This window comes from Ceratotherium simum, chromosome 27 (genome assembly GCF_057802395.1).
Source record: "Ceratotherium simum simum isolate JZ-2026a chromosome 27, ASM5780239v1, whole genome shotgun sequence".
In the NCBI taxonomy this organism is placed as follows: domain Eukaryota; kingdom Metazoa; phylum Chordata; class Mammalia; order Perissodactyla; family Rhinocerotidae; genus Ceratotherium; species Ceratotherium simum.
In genome coordinates, this window is record NC_141926.1 from 2,709,918 (window position 1) to 2,727,218 (window position 17,301).

The following is a 17,301-nucleotide window of genomic DNA, read 5'->3' on the forward strand; positions in this document are numbered from 1 at the left end:
CTTGTCAAAGTGTAGACTGTCAAACTTGGTAAGTGGGGAGAATGGACTGAATAGACAGCGCAGGGGACGAGGCCAGATCCACTTTTGGTCCTCCTTAACCCAGAGGCACCTGCTTGTAGAAAGCAGGATTCTGCTCCCACTGGGCTCCAGCGAAGATAAACCCAGTGCAGAGCATCGACTCAAGCTGGCTTCACATCACGTGTAGTGAATCCTAAAGGGGTCTTTCTCGATTAGCCAGAAAACCACCAAAAGGGATATAGACTTAGATAAACAGACTCAGTTCATCCTGGGCATTACCACTGTGCCTTGGGGACCCCCAGGTCCAGTGCGGGTGCTGTTAGCGGTATGTAAAACGCTTTGTGGAAGAAAGGTGGGGTTAAATGGAAACTTTTGAAGATTTTAAAAAAATGCCTTGAGGTAGAATACAAGCCGCGATGGTTAATTGTATGTGTCGACATGGCTGGGCCACGGTGCCCAGACATTTGTTCAAACCTTATTCTGGGTGTTCCTGTGAAGGTGTGTTTTGGGTGAGATTAACATTTAAATTGGTGGACTTCAAGTAAAGCAGATCACTCTCCATAATGTGGGTGGGCGCTATGGTATGAATGTCCACGTCCCCCCAAAACTGACATGTTGAAATCTTAACCCCCAGGGTGACGGTTTTAGGAGGTGGGGCCTTTGGGAGATGAGTCCAGAATGGGATTAGTGCCCTTAGAAAAAGGCCCCAGAGAGCTCCCTCACCCTTTCTGCCATGTGAGGATACAGGAAAAGTGTAGGACCAAGAAGAGGACCCTCACCACCGTGTGGCACCCCCATCTCCCCCTTCCCCACTCCAGAGCTGTGAGAAATACGTTTCTGTCGTCTATAAACCTCCCAGTGTGTGGTATTTTGTTACAGCAGCCCAATAGACTGAGACAGTGGGCCTCATCCACGCCACTGTCTTGGATGAAGGCCTGAATAGGACAACAGCTGACCTCCTCCGAGCAGGAAGAAATTCAGCAGCTGACAGCTGTGGACTCGAGTTACAACTCTTCCCTGGGTCTCCAGCCAGCCAGCACACCCCACAGATTTGGGGTTCATTGAGCCTCCATATGGCATGAGCCAATTCCTTGAAGTACATTTCTCTCTATATATACATACATCCTGTTGGTTCTGTTTCTCTGGAAAGCCCTGACGAATACAGACATCTTCATCCAATCAATGCGAACCTTCCCTCGCAGTTGGAATGGAAAACAATCCTGGGCTCTGACGTCACAGATCTCATGTCCAGGGGCTAATTTAGCAAGATCTGTAACGAAACCGAGGTCACAGCAGCCCGAGAAAACACAGAGGAAGTGGAGACGAGGACACAGCACAGATAAGACCTTTGTGGTAGGCCAAGCTCTGGATGCAAGCTGACCGCAAAGACGTGTGCCCGTGGCAGCAACTGGCAGGACAGGGCGTGGTGACAGCTGTGCACCGGTGGGCTGACTCCAGGCTGTTTCCACCCAAGATAACCGACGCCATGGGGCCCCACCTAGTGTCCACTTTCCATCAGACTGCCCCCAAGTAGGGGCCCAGAGCCACTCAAAACAGCTTTACATCTTCAGCTCTCTCTCAATCACCTTGAGATTCTCCCTTTAAATATTTTAATCCCACCTACAGGACCCTGTTTATGACCCTCTGTGGTTGGCTGAATAATGACCGCCAAAACATGTCCGTGTCCTGGTGACCTAATGGGTGTCACCTTATAGGGCAAAAAAGGATTTAGCCGATGTGATGAAATGGAGATGGGGAGATTGTCCTGGATTATCCAGGTGGGCCCTACATGTGATCACAGAGGTGCTCATCAGGGGAGGCGGAGGGAGGCTTGACCTCACACAGACGAGAGGGCCCTGACCATAGAGGCGGAGATGTAGGGGCAGCTACAAGCCAAGGGACGGCTGGGGCCACCAGGGGCAGAAGAGGCAGGAAGGATCCTTGTACCCATCTCAGACTTCCAGCCTCCAGAGTTTCAGGAGAATCTGTTTCTGTTGTTTTAGGCCACTAGTTTGTGGTATTTAGTTACAGCACCCAGAGGAAACTGACACACCCCCTAAGAGGAAAGATGGGCTTCCTGGAGGAGGGATCAGTCAAGCTCCCGGCATCAGCTGACGCCTGCCATGTCACAGGCACGTGGCTGTGCTGGACTCTAGGGGAACTGGGGCAGGAACAGTGGAGGGGAAGCCTGGGTCTCCAGCGTCGAGGCGCACACTTCCTGCTTCCAGCTCTGCACCGAGCTTCGAATCCCCAGCACAAACATGACTCCTACTTGGTTCTCAGGTCGGCCTAGATATTCTTTCCGGTGGGCTTCTCTCTCTACATTCTTTGACTGCCTGAGAATCAGTCATGGTCAAGGGGAAGGGAAGAAAGAAACACCCTCTTTAACTGCAGGAAGCCTCCTGAGGGGGCCTTCTCTTTTTCATTTATGTTAAAATCCTCTGTGCCAGTGTTGGTGGAAGGCTTTGTGTGTGTTAGCTCACAATAGCCACCTATTAACTAGGCTGCTTTGTGAGGAAGGTGTTGTAACATCCCCACTTCACAAATGGGAAAACGCAGGCACAGAGGGGTTGAGTAGGTTGCTCAATGTCACACAGCTCCTGAGAAGCAGAGCTGGGATTTGAACCCAGCATGCACTTCTCAGGCTGAGGGTCCTGTGGCTGGTCTTGGTCCCCCTCCTGGGGGTGCCCCTGGCCCCACGGCCCCAGTCCCATCTGGACGCCCCCTTCCAGCCCAGCTGCCACTTCCCTGCCTGCTCAACAGAGTCCCCACTCTTGGGTGCGCCCAGCAGCCGCACTTGGCCTTCTGGGGTCTGAGGCGCCGACTGGCTCTGCCATGTTAGCCCGTTCTAGCCCCCTGCTCTCACCTCCCCTCCCCTACCACCGGAGGGGCAGTGTGGGGGCTGCGATGAAGGGCTTCGCTTCCAGACCCTCCGGACTGGGCACCTTCTCTTCCCTGCTCCAGGATGAGCGGGCACCCTCTGAGGGAGACTTTAACCGAGCCGGGGGTGGGGGGGTTTCTCCATCCCCCAGGACCAGCTCCTCTCCAACAACCCTGTAGGTTGCACGTGGGGCCCGTCCCTCCCCGCTCCCCATCCAAGCGGGCGGGGTCGGGATCCTCTTGGGAGCCTTGGGGGTGGAGCGCAACCCACCCCCTCCGCCTGTCCAATCACAGAATCCCGGGATTTGTGGGCGGGGCTGGACCCGGGAAGGCGGGAGTGGTGGCGGCCCCCAGCCCGGCCCTCCTTTCTCGCTTGTGGCTGCTGCTGGGGCTCGGCTCCCGCAAACGCGGTCCTCCTTTGCCAACTGCTGCCGACCCGGGGGGGAGGGAGCCCTGGCCTGGACCCCTGGCCCTGCCCTCCCGGCTAAGAGGGAGAGTGGCCTCTTTAAATCCCCCACCCCAATCCCCTAGCCTGCCTAGGGAGGCGTGAAGCCCCGCTTCAGGACTGCACGCCCACCTCCCTCCCTGGCCACCCGTTTCCCGGCAGCCCCCACCCCTCCCTGCGTCCTCCTCGGCAGCACATGTCCCCACCTCCTGGCCTATCTCTTTCCTTCCTAGTCTTGTTTGCTCTGGTCTCCTCAAGCATGTTAACTTCCACGGGGCAGAGAGTCTTTCTTTCTGAGCTTTTATCCTTCGTGCTCTTGTAGGACCCGGGCAGCACTAGGTGTGCACGAAATCTTCGTGGGATGAACGACAGCCTGGGGAGGTGACTGGGACCAGGGGAGCCCCCCTTGGCTCTCCCCTCGCCTTACTCCCTGCCTTCTCCCGCCCCCCAAAGGCCGGCCTCTGCCTCCCCATCAGCCTGGGCAGCAGAACACACCCTTCCTGCCTGCTCCACCGGACAAGAGCCTCCAGACCCGAGATGGGGGCGCCTGGGACCCCAGGCTCTTCCAGGGCGGCCCCTGCAGGGGGGCACCCTATTCCCTCGTGGCCCAGCCTCCCTCACCTCATTGGCACCTACCCGGCCGGTGCGGGAGGGGGGGGGGAGCACTGGCTCAGCTGGGGCGCAGACAGGAGGCCGAGTGGGCTGGGCAGGGTGGGGGAAGGGAGGAAACGGCTCCGAGTAGCCTTTCCCAGAAGTCAAGGGTGCCGCGTCCCAGAAGCTTAGAGGAGCAAAGATGAACTGGTTTCCACACGGTGGGCTTCTTGGGGCTTTAACATGCAAGTACGCTGCGGCACGTGGCCCAGGACCCCACAAAGAACAGGAGAACAAAGTTGTGGGGGGGACCCAGGGCTGGACTGGAAGGTGGGGCCTGCCTTCCCTTCCTTCATTCGTTCCTAACAGTCCTGCAGCTCTCACTTCACCTAAGACCTGGGGGTCCTAACTCGGGTCCCGAGGGAAGGAGGGAGCCTGACACTCAGCTCCGCCCTCCTGGGGCAGGGACACGCGGCCGCGGGGGCGGGGCGCGGCACGGGGCGGGGGGGCGCAGGCGCAGGCGTAGCCACATCGGGGGCAGCACTTAGCTTCCCACGTCCCTACCAGCTCTCCCGCGGCACCCCTGGCCACCCTCCTCCCTGGTACCATGTTCCCCCCAACTTCCCGGGGCACCTACAGCGCCCAGGCCCCGGGCCCTGCACCCATTGGGGCCCGACTTGCTCTGTCGCCTGGGAAGGCTTCACAGTGGCCGAGCTTCCGTTCCTCCGCACCCGCCTGCGGCCACGGCCGTGGGAGGAACTGGGCGGGGGAAGGGCCTAGGGGCGGGGCCCGGGCCAGCACTCCTGCCTGGACCGGCTCAGCGCTCAGAGTGTCAGAGGCGCAGCGGGCTCTCGCGCTCAGTGGTCACTCCGGCCGGAGGTCTCTCGCAGCCTGAGGTCTCCCGCGGCCTGAGGTCTCCAGCGCTCCGACGTCTTCTGTGGCCCAAGGCCTCCCGCGCTCCGAGTTCTCCGCCCCACCATGCGGCTGGGAAGGTGAGCGCGCGGACGGACGGGCCCCGCGGGAGCTGGGGAAGCAGCAGAGGCGCCGCGGTCTGGAGTGGGGTCCGGACTTGGGGCCCAGCGCACCCTGACGGCCGCGGCCCGGGGACCCACTCGCCTGGCGGCGCAGCGGCGGGAGGTCCTCTCAGAGGGTCGGCTGCCAGGAGCGGGGTGCATCGGCGGGACCGGCGGGCGGCGCGGTCACCTGCCGGCAGGTGGCATCCGCCCAGGGGGTGGCGAGGGCTGGGCAGCGGGGGCGGACCGCAGTGCGTGGGTGTGCTTGGGGGCGGGGTCCCTGCGGAGGGAAGGTAAAGAGCGAAAGCTGGAAGGAGAGAAGACACACCCCACACATGCTCACTACCCCCCCCAAGTCCTCCCCACCGCCCTCCCCGGCCCCCACCCGATTGCCCAAAAGGTGGAAGAAGGAAGGATGTGACCACGCTGTGCCACTATCACACTTAGATACCTCAAAGGCCAGCTGGTCAGCCCACCGTTTGGTGACACGCCCCCCCCAATCTGGGATTCCCCCCCCCCATCGGCAGAGCCAGACTGCCTGGGCCAGCCCATGGATCCTGGTCTCCTGCCAGCCTGAGGGGGTGGATGACAGCTTTACTCCCAACTTTTTGCCAGAATACCCTCTTCAGGGCATGTTGTAGGGTCAACAGCCTGTGGCCCGGGTGATGAGCTTATGAGGCACTCCGTCCCCATGTGTACCACCCACACAGCCCAAAAGCCTGTCCACACTTGGTTCCCCACGCCCAGTCTTCCCAGTTAGAGATATAGGTAGTTAAGACCGTTCCCTCAATAAAGGAAATAAAACTGCTGGAATGTCACAGCCATCCACACTCTGAGCCTGGGGAGGGGGGGGCGGGGCTGAGGGGAGGGCAACAGAGAGGCCAGCAGGCAGGCAGCACCCAGGCAGGGGCCAAACCGTTCTCCCCTGCCAGAGCCCAGAGCAGGTGCCTGCACCCCCAAGAAAGCCCCCAGAGGCCCTGAGGAGACCCTACAGGCGTGTGCTCCCTGGACCCTGGGCACAGAGAGAGTGGGCCTGGTGAGCACCCACTGGGGGGCGCCATGGGAGACCAATGGGGGGCCATAGAGGGGTTTTCACGGCTTTGTATTTTAGAGGGTTTCTCTGGCTGTGAAAAAGGCTGCTAGAGGGGTTGAGACTGGAGGTGGAGGTTGTCACAGCCATCCCTGCAAGCAGGAATGGTGGCCCCAAGAGAGACAGTGAGAGAGGACAGGCCTGCCAGCAGGCTGCGGCCTCTGTGGTGTGTGGGAGCCCCCGGTGGCCCAGGGCCTGGCGTGGGCAGGACAGCAGTGCCTGCCTGAGGTCACTTGGCATAGGCCGTGCCTCCTCCGTGCAGATGCAGATGACAGCTGATGGGGGCAGGGCAGGGGTTTCTGTGGATCCAGAGCTCAGGGGACGCGCATCCTGGGAGGCCTGCAGGAGGAGGTGGCTAGGCTGAGGCATGCAGGGTCCCAAGCCTCCCCGACTGAGGGTTCGAGGAGCCTCGGAAGTCACGAGAGGGGTGTGCTGGCCCCCCGGCAGCCGAAGTTTGATCATGGTCAGAATGATCATGTCCCAGCCGAGGATCGGCCTGCAGCTCGCCTGCCTCTTCCTTAGGTTTTCTTTGACTCCCCGCGTTTAGACGGGGGGGGGGGAAGAGTCAAAACTCTTCCTGTAAATACCTTGAAAGTGTTTTTTCCTGATTTCATACAATTTCTTAGACTACATCCCTTGCCAGGCTAGGCCACCAGAGGGTGGAAGGCTGTGCCCACCCTTTGTGATCATACTCTCCTCACTGTTTTGCAGGGCTGGTGGGGTGGTGGAGGGGTTGTTAACTCGGGAGCTGGCCCATTGCAGGGCTGCCAGCCCCTAGGGACGTGCTGTGCTCCGCACGGAGGAGGGCATCCTGGCTCCCCTCCCTGAACTCCCTGCCACCTGCCCAGGGGACCTTGGCCAACGGGCTGGCTGGCTGTGGATGTATTCACATTTCTTTGTGGGTGTAGGCGCTCCTACCCAGGAGAAGCAGCCTGTCAGCAGGACTCACCTGCATTTCTGGTTGTTTTTTTCCAGTCCTGGACTGCTGCTACTGCTGCTCAGCGGCCTGCGAGCTGGTAAGTTCAGACGGGGCTCTCACTGGGGAGTGAGCAGCAGCGAGACCAGCTTCCAATCCTTCAGCTCTGAGCAGTGAGGACCGCAGGACGCAGGCGTCAGCAGGGTCCTCACCACGGGGGCCGTTATGAAACAGCTGGGTCCTCAAGCCCTGGGGTGACCTGCGGGCTTGAAGGCCACAAAGGGGAATGCTGTCCAGACCCGGAGTCGTTGTTTTGTGTTGTGTTTGGCGTAGACAGAATGCGCTTCCTCCCACGTGTGTCAGTCCCTGTGCTTTCCAGATGAGCCGAGAGCCCCGGGGCTTCCTGTTTCTCCTGGCCCCTTCACCCCAGTCAGCCCTGGGGAGCCCCCAAAGCCACCAGCTTCCAGAAGAGCAAGGAGCAGTGATGAAGCCTTGCAGAGCCCTCCCGCCCAGAGGGTGGTGGGGTCAGGGGACACGCCCACTTTCCCTGTAGGCATTTAAGTGGCTGTGCAGATGGTAAAACCACTGACACGTTAAGTGAGCCTTTTCTGGTGTAGTGCGAACAGCATTATAATACTGTTGTTGAGAAACTGATGTTTTCTTTTAAATGCTGAACTTTAAAAGAAAAAACCTTTTTGTTTTGAATTAATTATAAACTCCCAAGAAGTAGCAAAAATAGTGCAGAGGGGTCCCGGGGGGCCCATCCCCCCCGGTTCTCCCAATGCTAGCCTCCTGCGTGCGATAGGAAATCCACATTGGACGATACATTGGGGCAGCTTATCACAGATGTCTGAATTTTTTAAATATTATTGCATTCCTACGTGTATCTTCATACGTTCCTTTTCTATTAAAATGACTCAGAATTGGTGTTTGAGTCTTGCAACCAACAAGCTCCCCACCCCACCCGCCATAGAGTAACTTCGTAGGCTGTGGCCCAACCCCGGGAAAATAAACTTTGTACTTTTTGAATCCTTGCAGATATTCAAGAAAAAGAAGTCAGAGCGATGGTGGGCAGCGACGTTGAGCTCAGCTGCGTTTACCCCGAAGAAAACAGTTTTGATTTAAATGACCTTTTCGTTTATTGGCAAATCCGTGAGGAACAGAAAACTGTGGTCGCTTGCTATCTGTCCGGGAATGACTCCACCGGCTACAGCCATGACCGCTACCGGGACCGGGCCAGGCTGTCACTGGACCGCATGAAACAGGGCGACTTCTCTCTGCATCTGTACAACATCACCCCCCAAGACGCACAGAAGTTTGACTGCCTGGTGTTCCGGAAATCCTTGGAATTGACAAAGATTTTGCAAGTTGTGATCACGCTGCATGTGGCAGGTAAGGCCGTGCAGCTGATGGAACGGATTTCATCCCAGTCTTACGTCCTGGAAAAAGTTTTCATAAGACCCATTTTCTGGCTCGGTCACCTGTTTCTTCCCATAAAGGAAATCCTAACTCTATTAGAGGGCTTCTGTTTAACTGTGTGTGAAGCTGAACTGGTTAAAAAAGATCATTCAGCTCATAAGAAAGTCATCCCTGACCTGAGGCTGCCCAGTTTCAGAAGAACCCCTCATCTTGCTGTCTTTGCCTCGAACTCTCCAACTCAATTCAAACTAGATTTTTATTTATTTTTTGATGAGGAAGATCAGCCCTGTGCTAACATCTGCCAATCCACCTCTTTTTTTTGTTTGTTTTTCCTGAGGAAGACCGGCCCTGGGCTAACATCTGTGCCCATCCTTCTCCACTTTATATGGGACGCCGCCACAGCGTGGCTTGCCAAGCAGTGTGTCAGTGTGCGCCTGGGGTCCGAACCGGCGAACCCTGGGCCGCCGCAGCGGATCATGCGAGCTTAACCACTTGCGCCACTGGGCCGGCCCCTCGAACTAGATTTTTTTAGTGAAATTAGGAGGGAGTGCTTATAAGGCACTAAATGAGATCAGAATTTAGGAAAAAAATTAGTCGCTCACTAATTTTTGAACGAGTGAGCAAGTGGCCCACTTGCTCAGGGCCCAGTGCAGTGGAGACGGGCTGTGTCCGCCTCAGATGAATTGCAAGCTCTCCATGTCACTAGATGCAAATGAGGCTGGCCTTCTTGGAGCAGGCAGCGGGTCCCAGTCACTGCCTGCCGGGCTCAGTAGCCCCCTATTGATGGTGATAAGGGGCAACTCTTGGGCAGAACAGGGCTTGTACCCGCTCCCCAGACCACAGCCCTGGTGTTGCCTCTCTCAGGGGCACGACGGGGGGCCTCCCTCTATCCTGACCCTTGGCACCGTGTACCCCTCTGTTTCTGACCTTCACAACCTGGCGTCCCTCACCGCCCGTTTCCCTCCCCCGCAGCAAAATACAGCATGCCTGTGGTCCAGCCCCCCAGAGACCCCTCCCAGGACAAGGAGCTCACCTTCACGTGTACGTCTAAGAATGGCTATCCGAGGCCAAATGTGTACTGGATCAACAAGACGAACAACAGGCTGCTGGACGAGGCCCTGCAGAACAACACGTTCTTCTTGAATGAGAGGGGCTTGTATGACGTGGTCAGCGTCCTCAGGCTCAGGTGGACCCCCAACGTGAACGTCGGCTGCTGCATAGAGAACGTGCTTCTGCACCAGAACCTGACTGTCAGCAGCCAGACAGGTGAGGTCCCCCGGGGTCTGCACGATGACCCCAACCCGAGGCTGCAGGCCAATGGTGGCTTGGGAAATGCTCTCGGGCAGAAGATAAAGCCCCTACAAGGTGACTGGGCAGCGGCATCAGAAAGGTGGCTGGAACGGGGAGGAGATGGGAGTCAGGCGTGCAGTGATGAAAATCACCATGCTGCTGAGGGCGGGAACGGGGCCGGGTGCTCGGTGCGCATTGCTTAACTTAATCTCCACTCACGGGGCGAGTTTTGGTGACCCGTTTTACGGAGGAGGGACTGAGGCTCTGAAAGTTGTATAGCATTTCAGGAGCCACAGGACTAGGCAGCAAGTGCATCAGGATTGAAGCCCGTGCCTGCTGGCCTGGGGCCTCCCCGTGGAAGAGGCACAGGCAGGTGACTCCTTCGTAGAAGCCACTGGCTTTCAATCTGTGTGTCCTTGTCACCCGTGTTGAGATGACAGGTGGAACTGGGAGGTGAGGAGCTCTAGGATGGGGTCTGTGGGCCCTGCCTGCTGCAGAAAGTGGGTGCCACCAGTGGGACCCTCACATACGCTCCTCCTGCACTGCAGGTGGGATGTAAGATGGTGTGGCCACTGTGGAAAACAATCTGGCAGTTCCTCAAAAGTTAAATCTAGAGTTTCCACATGACTCAGCAATCCCACTCCTGGGTATGTCCCCAAGAGAATTGAAAACGAGACTCAAACAAATACTTGTACATGAGTGTTCACAGCAGCCCTATTCACAATCGCCAAAAGGTGGAAAGAAGCCATTTCCAGGGTTGAGTGAAGGGATAAACACAATGTGGTCCATCCACACAGTGGAATAGTGTTCAGCCAGGAAGAGGAATGAAGAGCCGACATGCTACAACGTGGATGAACCATGAAAACATTGGCTAAGTCAGAGAAGCCAGACACAAAGGTCCCACATGGTGACTCCTTTGAGATGAAGTGTTCCGAGTAGATAAATCCATAGAGACAGAAAGCAGATTAGAGGTGGCCAGGGGCTGGGTGAGGGGCGTGGGGAGTGACTGGCTGATGGGTGTGGAGGTTCCTTTTGGGGTGATAAAAAGTTCTAGAATGGGCCGGCTCCATGGCTTAGAGGTTAAGTGCGCGCGCTCCACTGCTGGCGGCCTGGGTTTGGATCCCGGGCGCGCACCGACGCACCACTTCTCCGGCCGTGCTGAGGCGGCATCCCACATACAGCAACTAGAAGGATGTGCAGCTATGACATACAACTATCTACTGGGGCTTTGGGGGGGGAAATAAATAAAATTATTAAAAAAAAAAGTTCTAGAATTAGGTAATAGTTATCTCTGCACTATATTGTGAACGTACTAAATGCCACTGAATTTTCACTTTAAAATGGTGAATTTTGTTATGTGAATTCCACCTTAATTTTTTTCAAAAAGCTAGCAATAAATCTAGAAAAAAATTAAATTAGATTAAATTTAAAAAGCCAGGAAGAATCTGTGCTTCTCACATGCCCCTCCCCAGGCGCGGAGGTTTAGGAAGGGCTGGGATCACAGTGACACAGGCAAGTGGGGAAGAGTGAGACCCCGAAGAGACAAAGGCTCACCCGGAAGAGAGAACCCTCCTCTGCATCAGGCTGAGATTTCAGAAATCACAGCGTCCTGCCAGAAAGCTTCTTCAGAATCACTGTGTCCAATGCTGTCTTCTTCAGGATGAAAAAGGACCCCACTCCTCCTTCCCCTTTAAGTCTTGGGTTGTTTTCGTCTTTCTCGTAGAAACGCTCACTGGGACGAAGGACAGCATCACAGAGGACCCTCCCAACACCCACGAGGAGAGAAACAGGGCCGTGTTCAGCGTCCTGGCCATCCTGGCTGTGGCCGTGGCCGTGGCTACAGGCTGGGTGTGCAGAAGCAGGTGTCCCTGTGGAAGCCACACAGGTATCAGACGGGCGCGCGGTAGGTGGTGGACGTTTCTTCTGTTGGTGTGAGCGTTTGCCTTTTTCAGTGCAGAGTCCTGTTTACAAGCTCTGCAAGATGCTACTTTCTTTCGAAGTGCGGTTTTAATAGTGTTAAGGTTCCTTCGTGAGCATCCACAGCCCCGCGGCGCCAGGATGTGGGTGGGAAGCCCTGATGTCTCAGGCTCCGCATTCCTGACACAGCCGCGTCTCCCTGGGGTGGGGTGGGAATGACGGACTCTGAGTACAGAAGAGAGGACGAAGTTCGTTTCTGTGGAAGCCCAGCCGCCTTCGTTCCCGACGAGACTGTCTTTCCAATTCCGGCCAGACTCAAAGACAGATCCATTGAGTCTGGGTGTTGACTATAAAACAAAGTAGCAGAACTCCCAGTGGAGGCAGAAGAGCCCAGAACGTGGACTCGGTGATGACCCAGTGTCAACAACACCCCCAGTGTCGACCTGGGGGTGGAGGTCGGCAGTCATCCCCAAAGGTCCTAGTGACAAAGTTGGGGCTCTTCCTGGGCCCCCCGGGAGGGTGGGGACAAGGGGAGTGCTGGTTAAGTGGAGCGGGTTGCCACCGGATTAACGTGTTAGCTCACAGCTGGGGCCCTCCCTGACGGAAGGAGGTTTCCACGTGCTGTCTTGGAGTTTCCAGTGTATTGCCAATTCCATCATCCCAGAAATACCTCCCCCCGCCCACGGCCCCACTGCCCATCCGGCCGCAAAAGGGCACCGTGAGTCCGGGGCACAGAGCACCTTAAAATGTTTCCCTGCACTCGGGGCCACTGGGGTCTTTAGTGCGGCCCCCTCCACACCCTTTGCTGCCCGCCCTGAGCGTTTCTGGTTTGCTCCGACAGGTGCCTGGCGGCGAGGCTGGAGCAGGAGCTCACCGGTGAGTTCGCCGAGAGGGGAAAGACTCGAGGAGAAGTGTGCCACTTACGTGGGCCCAGGCTGGCCTGGCTGTCGGCTTCCTGCCTTGTTTGCCTTTTGGCACGAGCAACACTTGATGACCAGGAAGTAGATGTTTCCATTTTTAGAGACACGGTGAAACCCCCAGTGATGCTTAGGGAATTTCCTCCTGGCCCCTTGGGCGTGGGTATACTTGCTGACATGCAGAACTTTCCCAACACACAGAGAAGCAGAGAGCCTGGGACCACGACCCCCAGGCACCTCCACCCAGCTTCCATTCTCCATCCTCACTGCCTCCGTGTGCCCCGCCCGCCCCGGGCAAGTCCAGACACCGAGTCGTCGTAATAGAGCAGTTATCTGGTGTCTCCTGGCAGAGGCAAGCACCCCACAGTCCCGGGAGCAAAGGTCGATGTGATTCCTGTCCCAGTTTGGAAAAAACATTCACACAGAGTCTCCAGTTTCCAGCGGCAGGTGTCCCGGGCTGCAAAGGGTCAAGGGGCTTTGCAGTCAGGCTGGCCCAGGCTCCATGCCTTAGGCAAGTGACCGCACCTCTCTGAGCCACATTTCTCCAGCTACAAGCAAGGGTCCTCCTGGGGAGGGTGGGCCCGGGCTGTGCGCAACGCGCAGCGCGGTGCCTAGCCCGCAGCACCCACTACGAGTGGGCCCACCTGTTTCCCCGGGTGAGGGAGCTGGGTCACGCGGGCTGACCTGCTGCGGGAGATGCACTCCCCGGGCCCACGTGAGCCAATTTCAGATGACTCTGGAACACAGGCTGTAAGACATCCGGGGCTGCCTGTTCCTGCAGTCAGGTGCCGTTTAAAGGCAGCTACTTCAAAGTCTTCAGCCTCAGTTTTCACCATCCTGAGTCCTGAGAAACCAGCCCCTCTGCCCCCAAATGAAAGGGAGCAGGCTCTAGTGTTTCACATCCCTCTCCCTCCTTCTCTTTCCTTCCCAGACCACGTGTGACGAGAACTTACCACCCCGGGTGTGTACAGAGCTTCTGTGAGATGCCACCAGGAGGGACGTTGGACGGCAGCTTGAGAGTTGACTCGGGCAGCTGGTGACAAAAGAGGACCATCTGCCCCCATCTGCACCATTGACAAGGGGCCTTCATGGACCTGGAGCCTCTCTGGCCTGGAGGGGACATGCAGGGGCTTCTCCTGGAAGGACCACGCCTGATCACAGGAGAATGTGCTGGGTGATGCCCCGATATCGGAGTGAGGTCCTTTCAAAAGGGTCCACAGCTCTGGAACGTGAGTGCCCTGGGTGAGTGGGCTTCTCACCTTTGCTGCCAAATCTGAAGGAGAAGGGGGCCTGTGACGGCTCCTTCCCATCACCATCTCCGAGACCCAGAGTGAAACCCAGACCCGGCTGGGGGACAGGGGTTTCTGAGGCCGGGGGAAGGGGGTCATTTGGAAAGAAGAGTGAGGATGCCCGCTCTCTGCCGGGACGACCTGTGCTGGCTGGAGGACACTCAGGGTGTTCTTGGGAGAGGGAAATGCAGGGGCTCACTGCGATTCTGCCATAAGGACCCCACCCCACCCTGAGGGCGCAGGACCTGTCTGTGCACATGGGTGTGTCCCAAATGCAGGAAATGGTCAGCACCAAAAAACCCCTGGAAGAACCCCCGGAATTCACTGGGAACTTGTTGGTTTTGGTCAAAAGCTAGGTTTCCCTCCTAAAAAGCACAATGGAATTTTTCGAGAAGAAAATCTACTGCTGGGACCCACGTATGCGGGACGCAGTGGCCTCCTGGGGTGTTCGGCTCTGCAGTACGAGACGCACCCCAGGGAGAAGCAGAAACTCAGCCCAGGTGGGACTGGGGATGCGTGTTTCCAGAGGACACAGGCTTGGACACATGACCGTCGAAGTCCTTCAGAGCGGCCGGGACGGGGAGGGAGAGGGCACGCTCCCGGCAGCGTGGCAGCCTTTTGGACAGAGTGGGGGTGGGCAGCTCCTTGCCAGTCTCTGCGCCCGTTGCCCACAGCCCCCCGCCCGACCTCCCCTGAGGACCTGCATGGTTGAATGGAGACTCTGACTCAAACACCGGGGTCCCCGGGCCCCAGCAGGCCCCCCAGGGGACAGAGCTGGACTGTGGCCTAAGTCCACACTGGTGTGCGGCCCCTGGCCCTGACCCTCCCGGGCGGTTTCCACGTTGGTGCCTGGAATGGACCTAGCAGTTTGACATTTCTAGCAGGTTCTGCCCAGGTAGCTCCGGGTAACCCAGATGTGCACCCCGGGGAGATAGGGCCTGCTGTTCCACCCGTGGTCGGTCAGCACTGGGGGCCGTGTGGGGCGCATGTCCCAGACCCAGACTTGGAGCCAAAGTGAGGACATGGCTCAAGGGAAGCCAAATTCAGTACTTGTCACAGGAAATTGTCTGTCTGTCTGTCTTGGTGCCAGAAAGCCCTCATGGCTTTTAAATGAGTGTGAAGAGGGATCCTCCAGACTCTTAAGGTGAAAGCATTAGAAGACTCGTGTTGTTCCTAAAAGAAGGCCTGAACGGTGGCCAGCCGGCATCTGGAGTGAAGAAGCCCGAGGAGGCGGGGTGCGGTGCCTGTCTGCCACGACGGTGCCTGATGCCAGGACACACACAGCCCCTCCCTGAGCGGGGCCGAGGGCCTCACACCACCCTCCAGCCTCGAGGCTGGGCCTGCCCGTCCTCAACAGACCCTGAGCGGCCTCTGGAGATGCTCAGGGCAGCCAAGGACGTGCTCTCTGTGCTTGGTGCTCCGAGCCATCGTCTCCCTGCTGGTCCCGACAGCCCCTCGGCCGTGGCCTCGCAGCCCCTCCCTCGCTGCTCTGGCGTGCACCAGGGTCCTCGGCTCTGGGAAAGACGGGAAGGGCCTCTAGGGGGGACCACAGCGCGCTTTCGTGTCTGCGAGGCTTACACAGGTCATCCCTTGCCCTTCCAGCCCGGACGATCGCTGTTTGCTCCATATGCTGTGTGGCAGACAGGCTGAATGCCAATGTTTTGACATCTGTTTCTGGAAATCTGACTTAAGAGAATACAAGGTATAAGCTGTGCCTGTGTCCAGCGGCTTCAGTCACTGCAGGGAGTGTCCGCCCGGTCAGTTCAGCGCGTCCCTACTGCTGGTCTAGGGACCCTGCCCCTGCCCCAGTGGTTCTCACCCAGGGGTGGTTCTGTCGCCCAGGGGACGTTGGGCAAGGTCTGAGACATTTGGGGGTTGCTACTGGCCTCTCATGGGTAGAAGGCCGACAGCACACAGGATGGCCCACGGCAGAGAAGCGTCCTCCAACAGGTCGGTGGTCCGAGGGCGAGGTCACTTGCCCATGGGAGGGCGGGGTGAGCGGAGCCCTTGCCTCCCATCCCCATCGCTCTGGGCCTGGGGAGTGCTGCCACCCCACACGGTGGCTCCTGGCCCGTGGCTATCTGTGGCACAGGAAAGGTGACTCACGGTTGACAGGGCCAGGCCCCGGACATTCTAGGTCAGGGTTGTTAGCCTCCTCACCCAGCACAGCCCCTGGTGCCTGACCCCTTCAGTCCATAGGCTGGACCCACTGTCCTCCTCCCCCCTCGCTGTCCTTGCCCCCTGTGTCCTCCCTCCCCCATGTCCTCCCTGTCCCCACCCCCCTACACCGGCCGTGGTCTGAGCACTGGGCTCCACCCCGAGAATGTGATTCATCTCCACGTGTTCTGGGGCCTCCTGAGGCAGAGGTCAGCTGGGGCGGGTGCCCGAGGCCGCTGTGAGCAGGGCCACCAGGAGGGGAGGGCACCTGTCACACCCGACTGGGGTTTTCCTAGGCAGGGACCAGGCTGTGAGGGGGAGTGGTCGCCCAAAAGGCAGTGGGGCCTGCGCTCCGAGAGGCCGTGGGTGACTGGGGAAGCTGAGGGCTAAATGGAGGAGCAGGTTCTCAGAGAGCAGTCGCCACACGTGTGCTTCAAAATGTCCCAGATGCATGGACCCACGGGCAGGAGACAAGGGGACAGTGAAGACTCCTGCTCTCTGCAGCTCCAGGGAGGATTCCACTCCGCCCACCGTCACCATCTCCCTGAACCACCATGAGGGGACAGCAGCAAACACTGTGATTCAGCAAATGCCACCCAAGAAGGGTGCTGGGCCCAGGACCCCCGGGACCCAACAGTGAGGGCCTGTGTGCGGTGTCTGCCGTTACAGGCCAGGCAGGGGCTGGGGACACACCCGCTGCCGAGGCCATGAGCCCCTGTGAGGGTCCTGGGCAGCCTGGAGCAACAGAAATCCATCTCCCACAGTCTGGGGGCTCGAGGGCCAAGGTCAAGGTGTCACAGGGCTGGTTCCCTCTGAGGCTCTGGGGGAGGACCCTTCTGTGTCTTCTGCAGCTTCCGGTGGCTCCAAGTGGCCTTTGGCGTGGGGCCACATGCCTCAGTCTCTGTGCTGTCCTCGTCGTGTCTGTGTCCTCTCCTCCTCTTACAAAGACACCAGTCATTGCGGTCAGGGCCCACCCTGACCCAGGGTGGCCTCATCTTAACTAACGACATCTGCAGGGAACCTATTTCTAAATAAGGCCACATTCGGAGTTTCTAGGACATGAATCGGGGGGGGGGGGACACTCTTCAACCCACCACAGCTGCCACTGCCACACAGAGGAGAGAGGGAGTGGAGAAACGGGGAGGGGACTGGGAGATGGTTCAGGGAGGGCAGGGCCCGGAGGCAGGCTACAGCCTGGCTGAGGCCCGGACACAAATACAGGGTGTGCTTGCAGGCCCTGTGCGCACCTGCCAGGTTCTTTGCCCTGGTGGTGACCAGCACAGACACGGCCCTGTTCTCGCCTCCACTACAGGGGACACCCACCACGTGCTGGGCCCAGCGGGTGAACCCAGCCACACC

At 58.2% G+C, this 17,301-nt stretch overlaps 1 protein-coding gene across 1 annotated transcript; it reads left to right on the forward strand.

Moving 5' to 3' along the window:
• Positions 1–4,503: 4,503 nt before the first annotated feature.
• ICOSLG (inducible T cell costimulator ligand) lies at positions 4,504–15,499 on the forward strand. Its single transcript, XM_087418002.1, has 7 exons — positions 4,504–4,926; positions 7,013–7,053; positions 7,992–8,345; positions 9,345–9,638; positions 11,386–11,547; positions 12,421–12,455; positions 13,428–15,499. Exons 1-7 carry the CDS (start codon positions 4,913–4,915, stop codon positions 13,476–13,478), a joined length of 951 nt encoding a protein of 316 aa, XP_087274128.1. The 5' UTR covers positions 4,504–4,912; the 3' UTR covers positions 13,479–15,499.
• Positions 15,500–17,301: the final 1,802 nt, after the last annotated feature.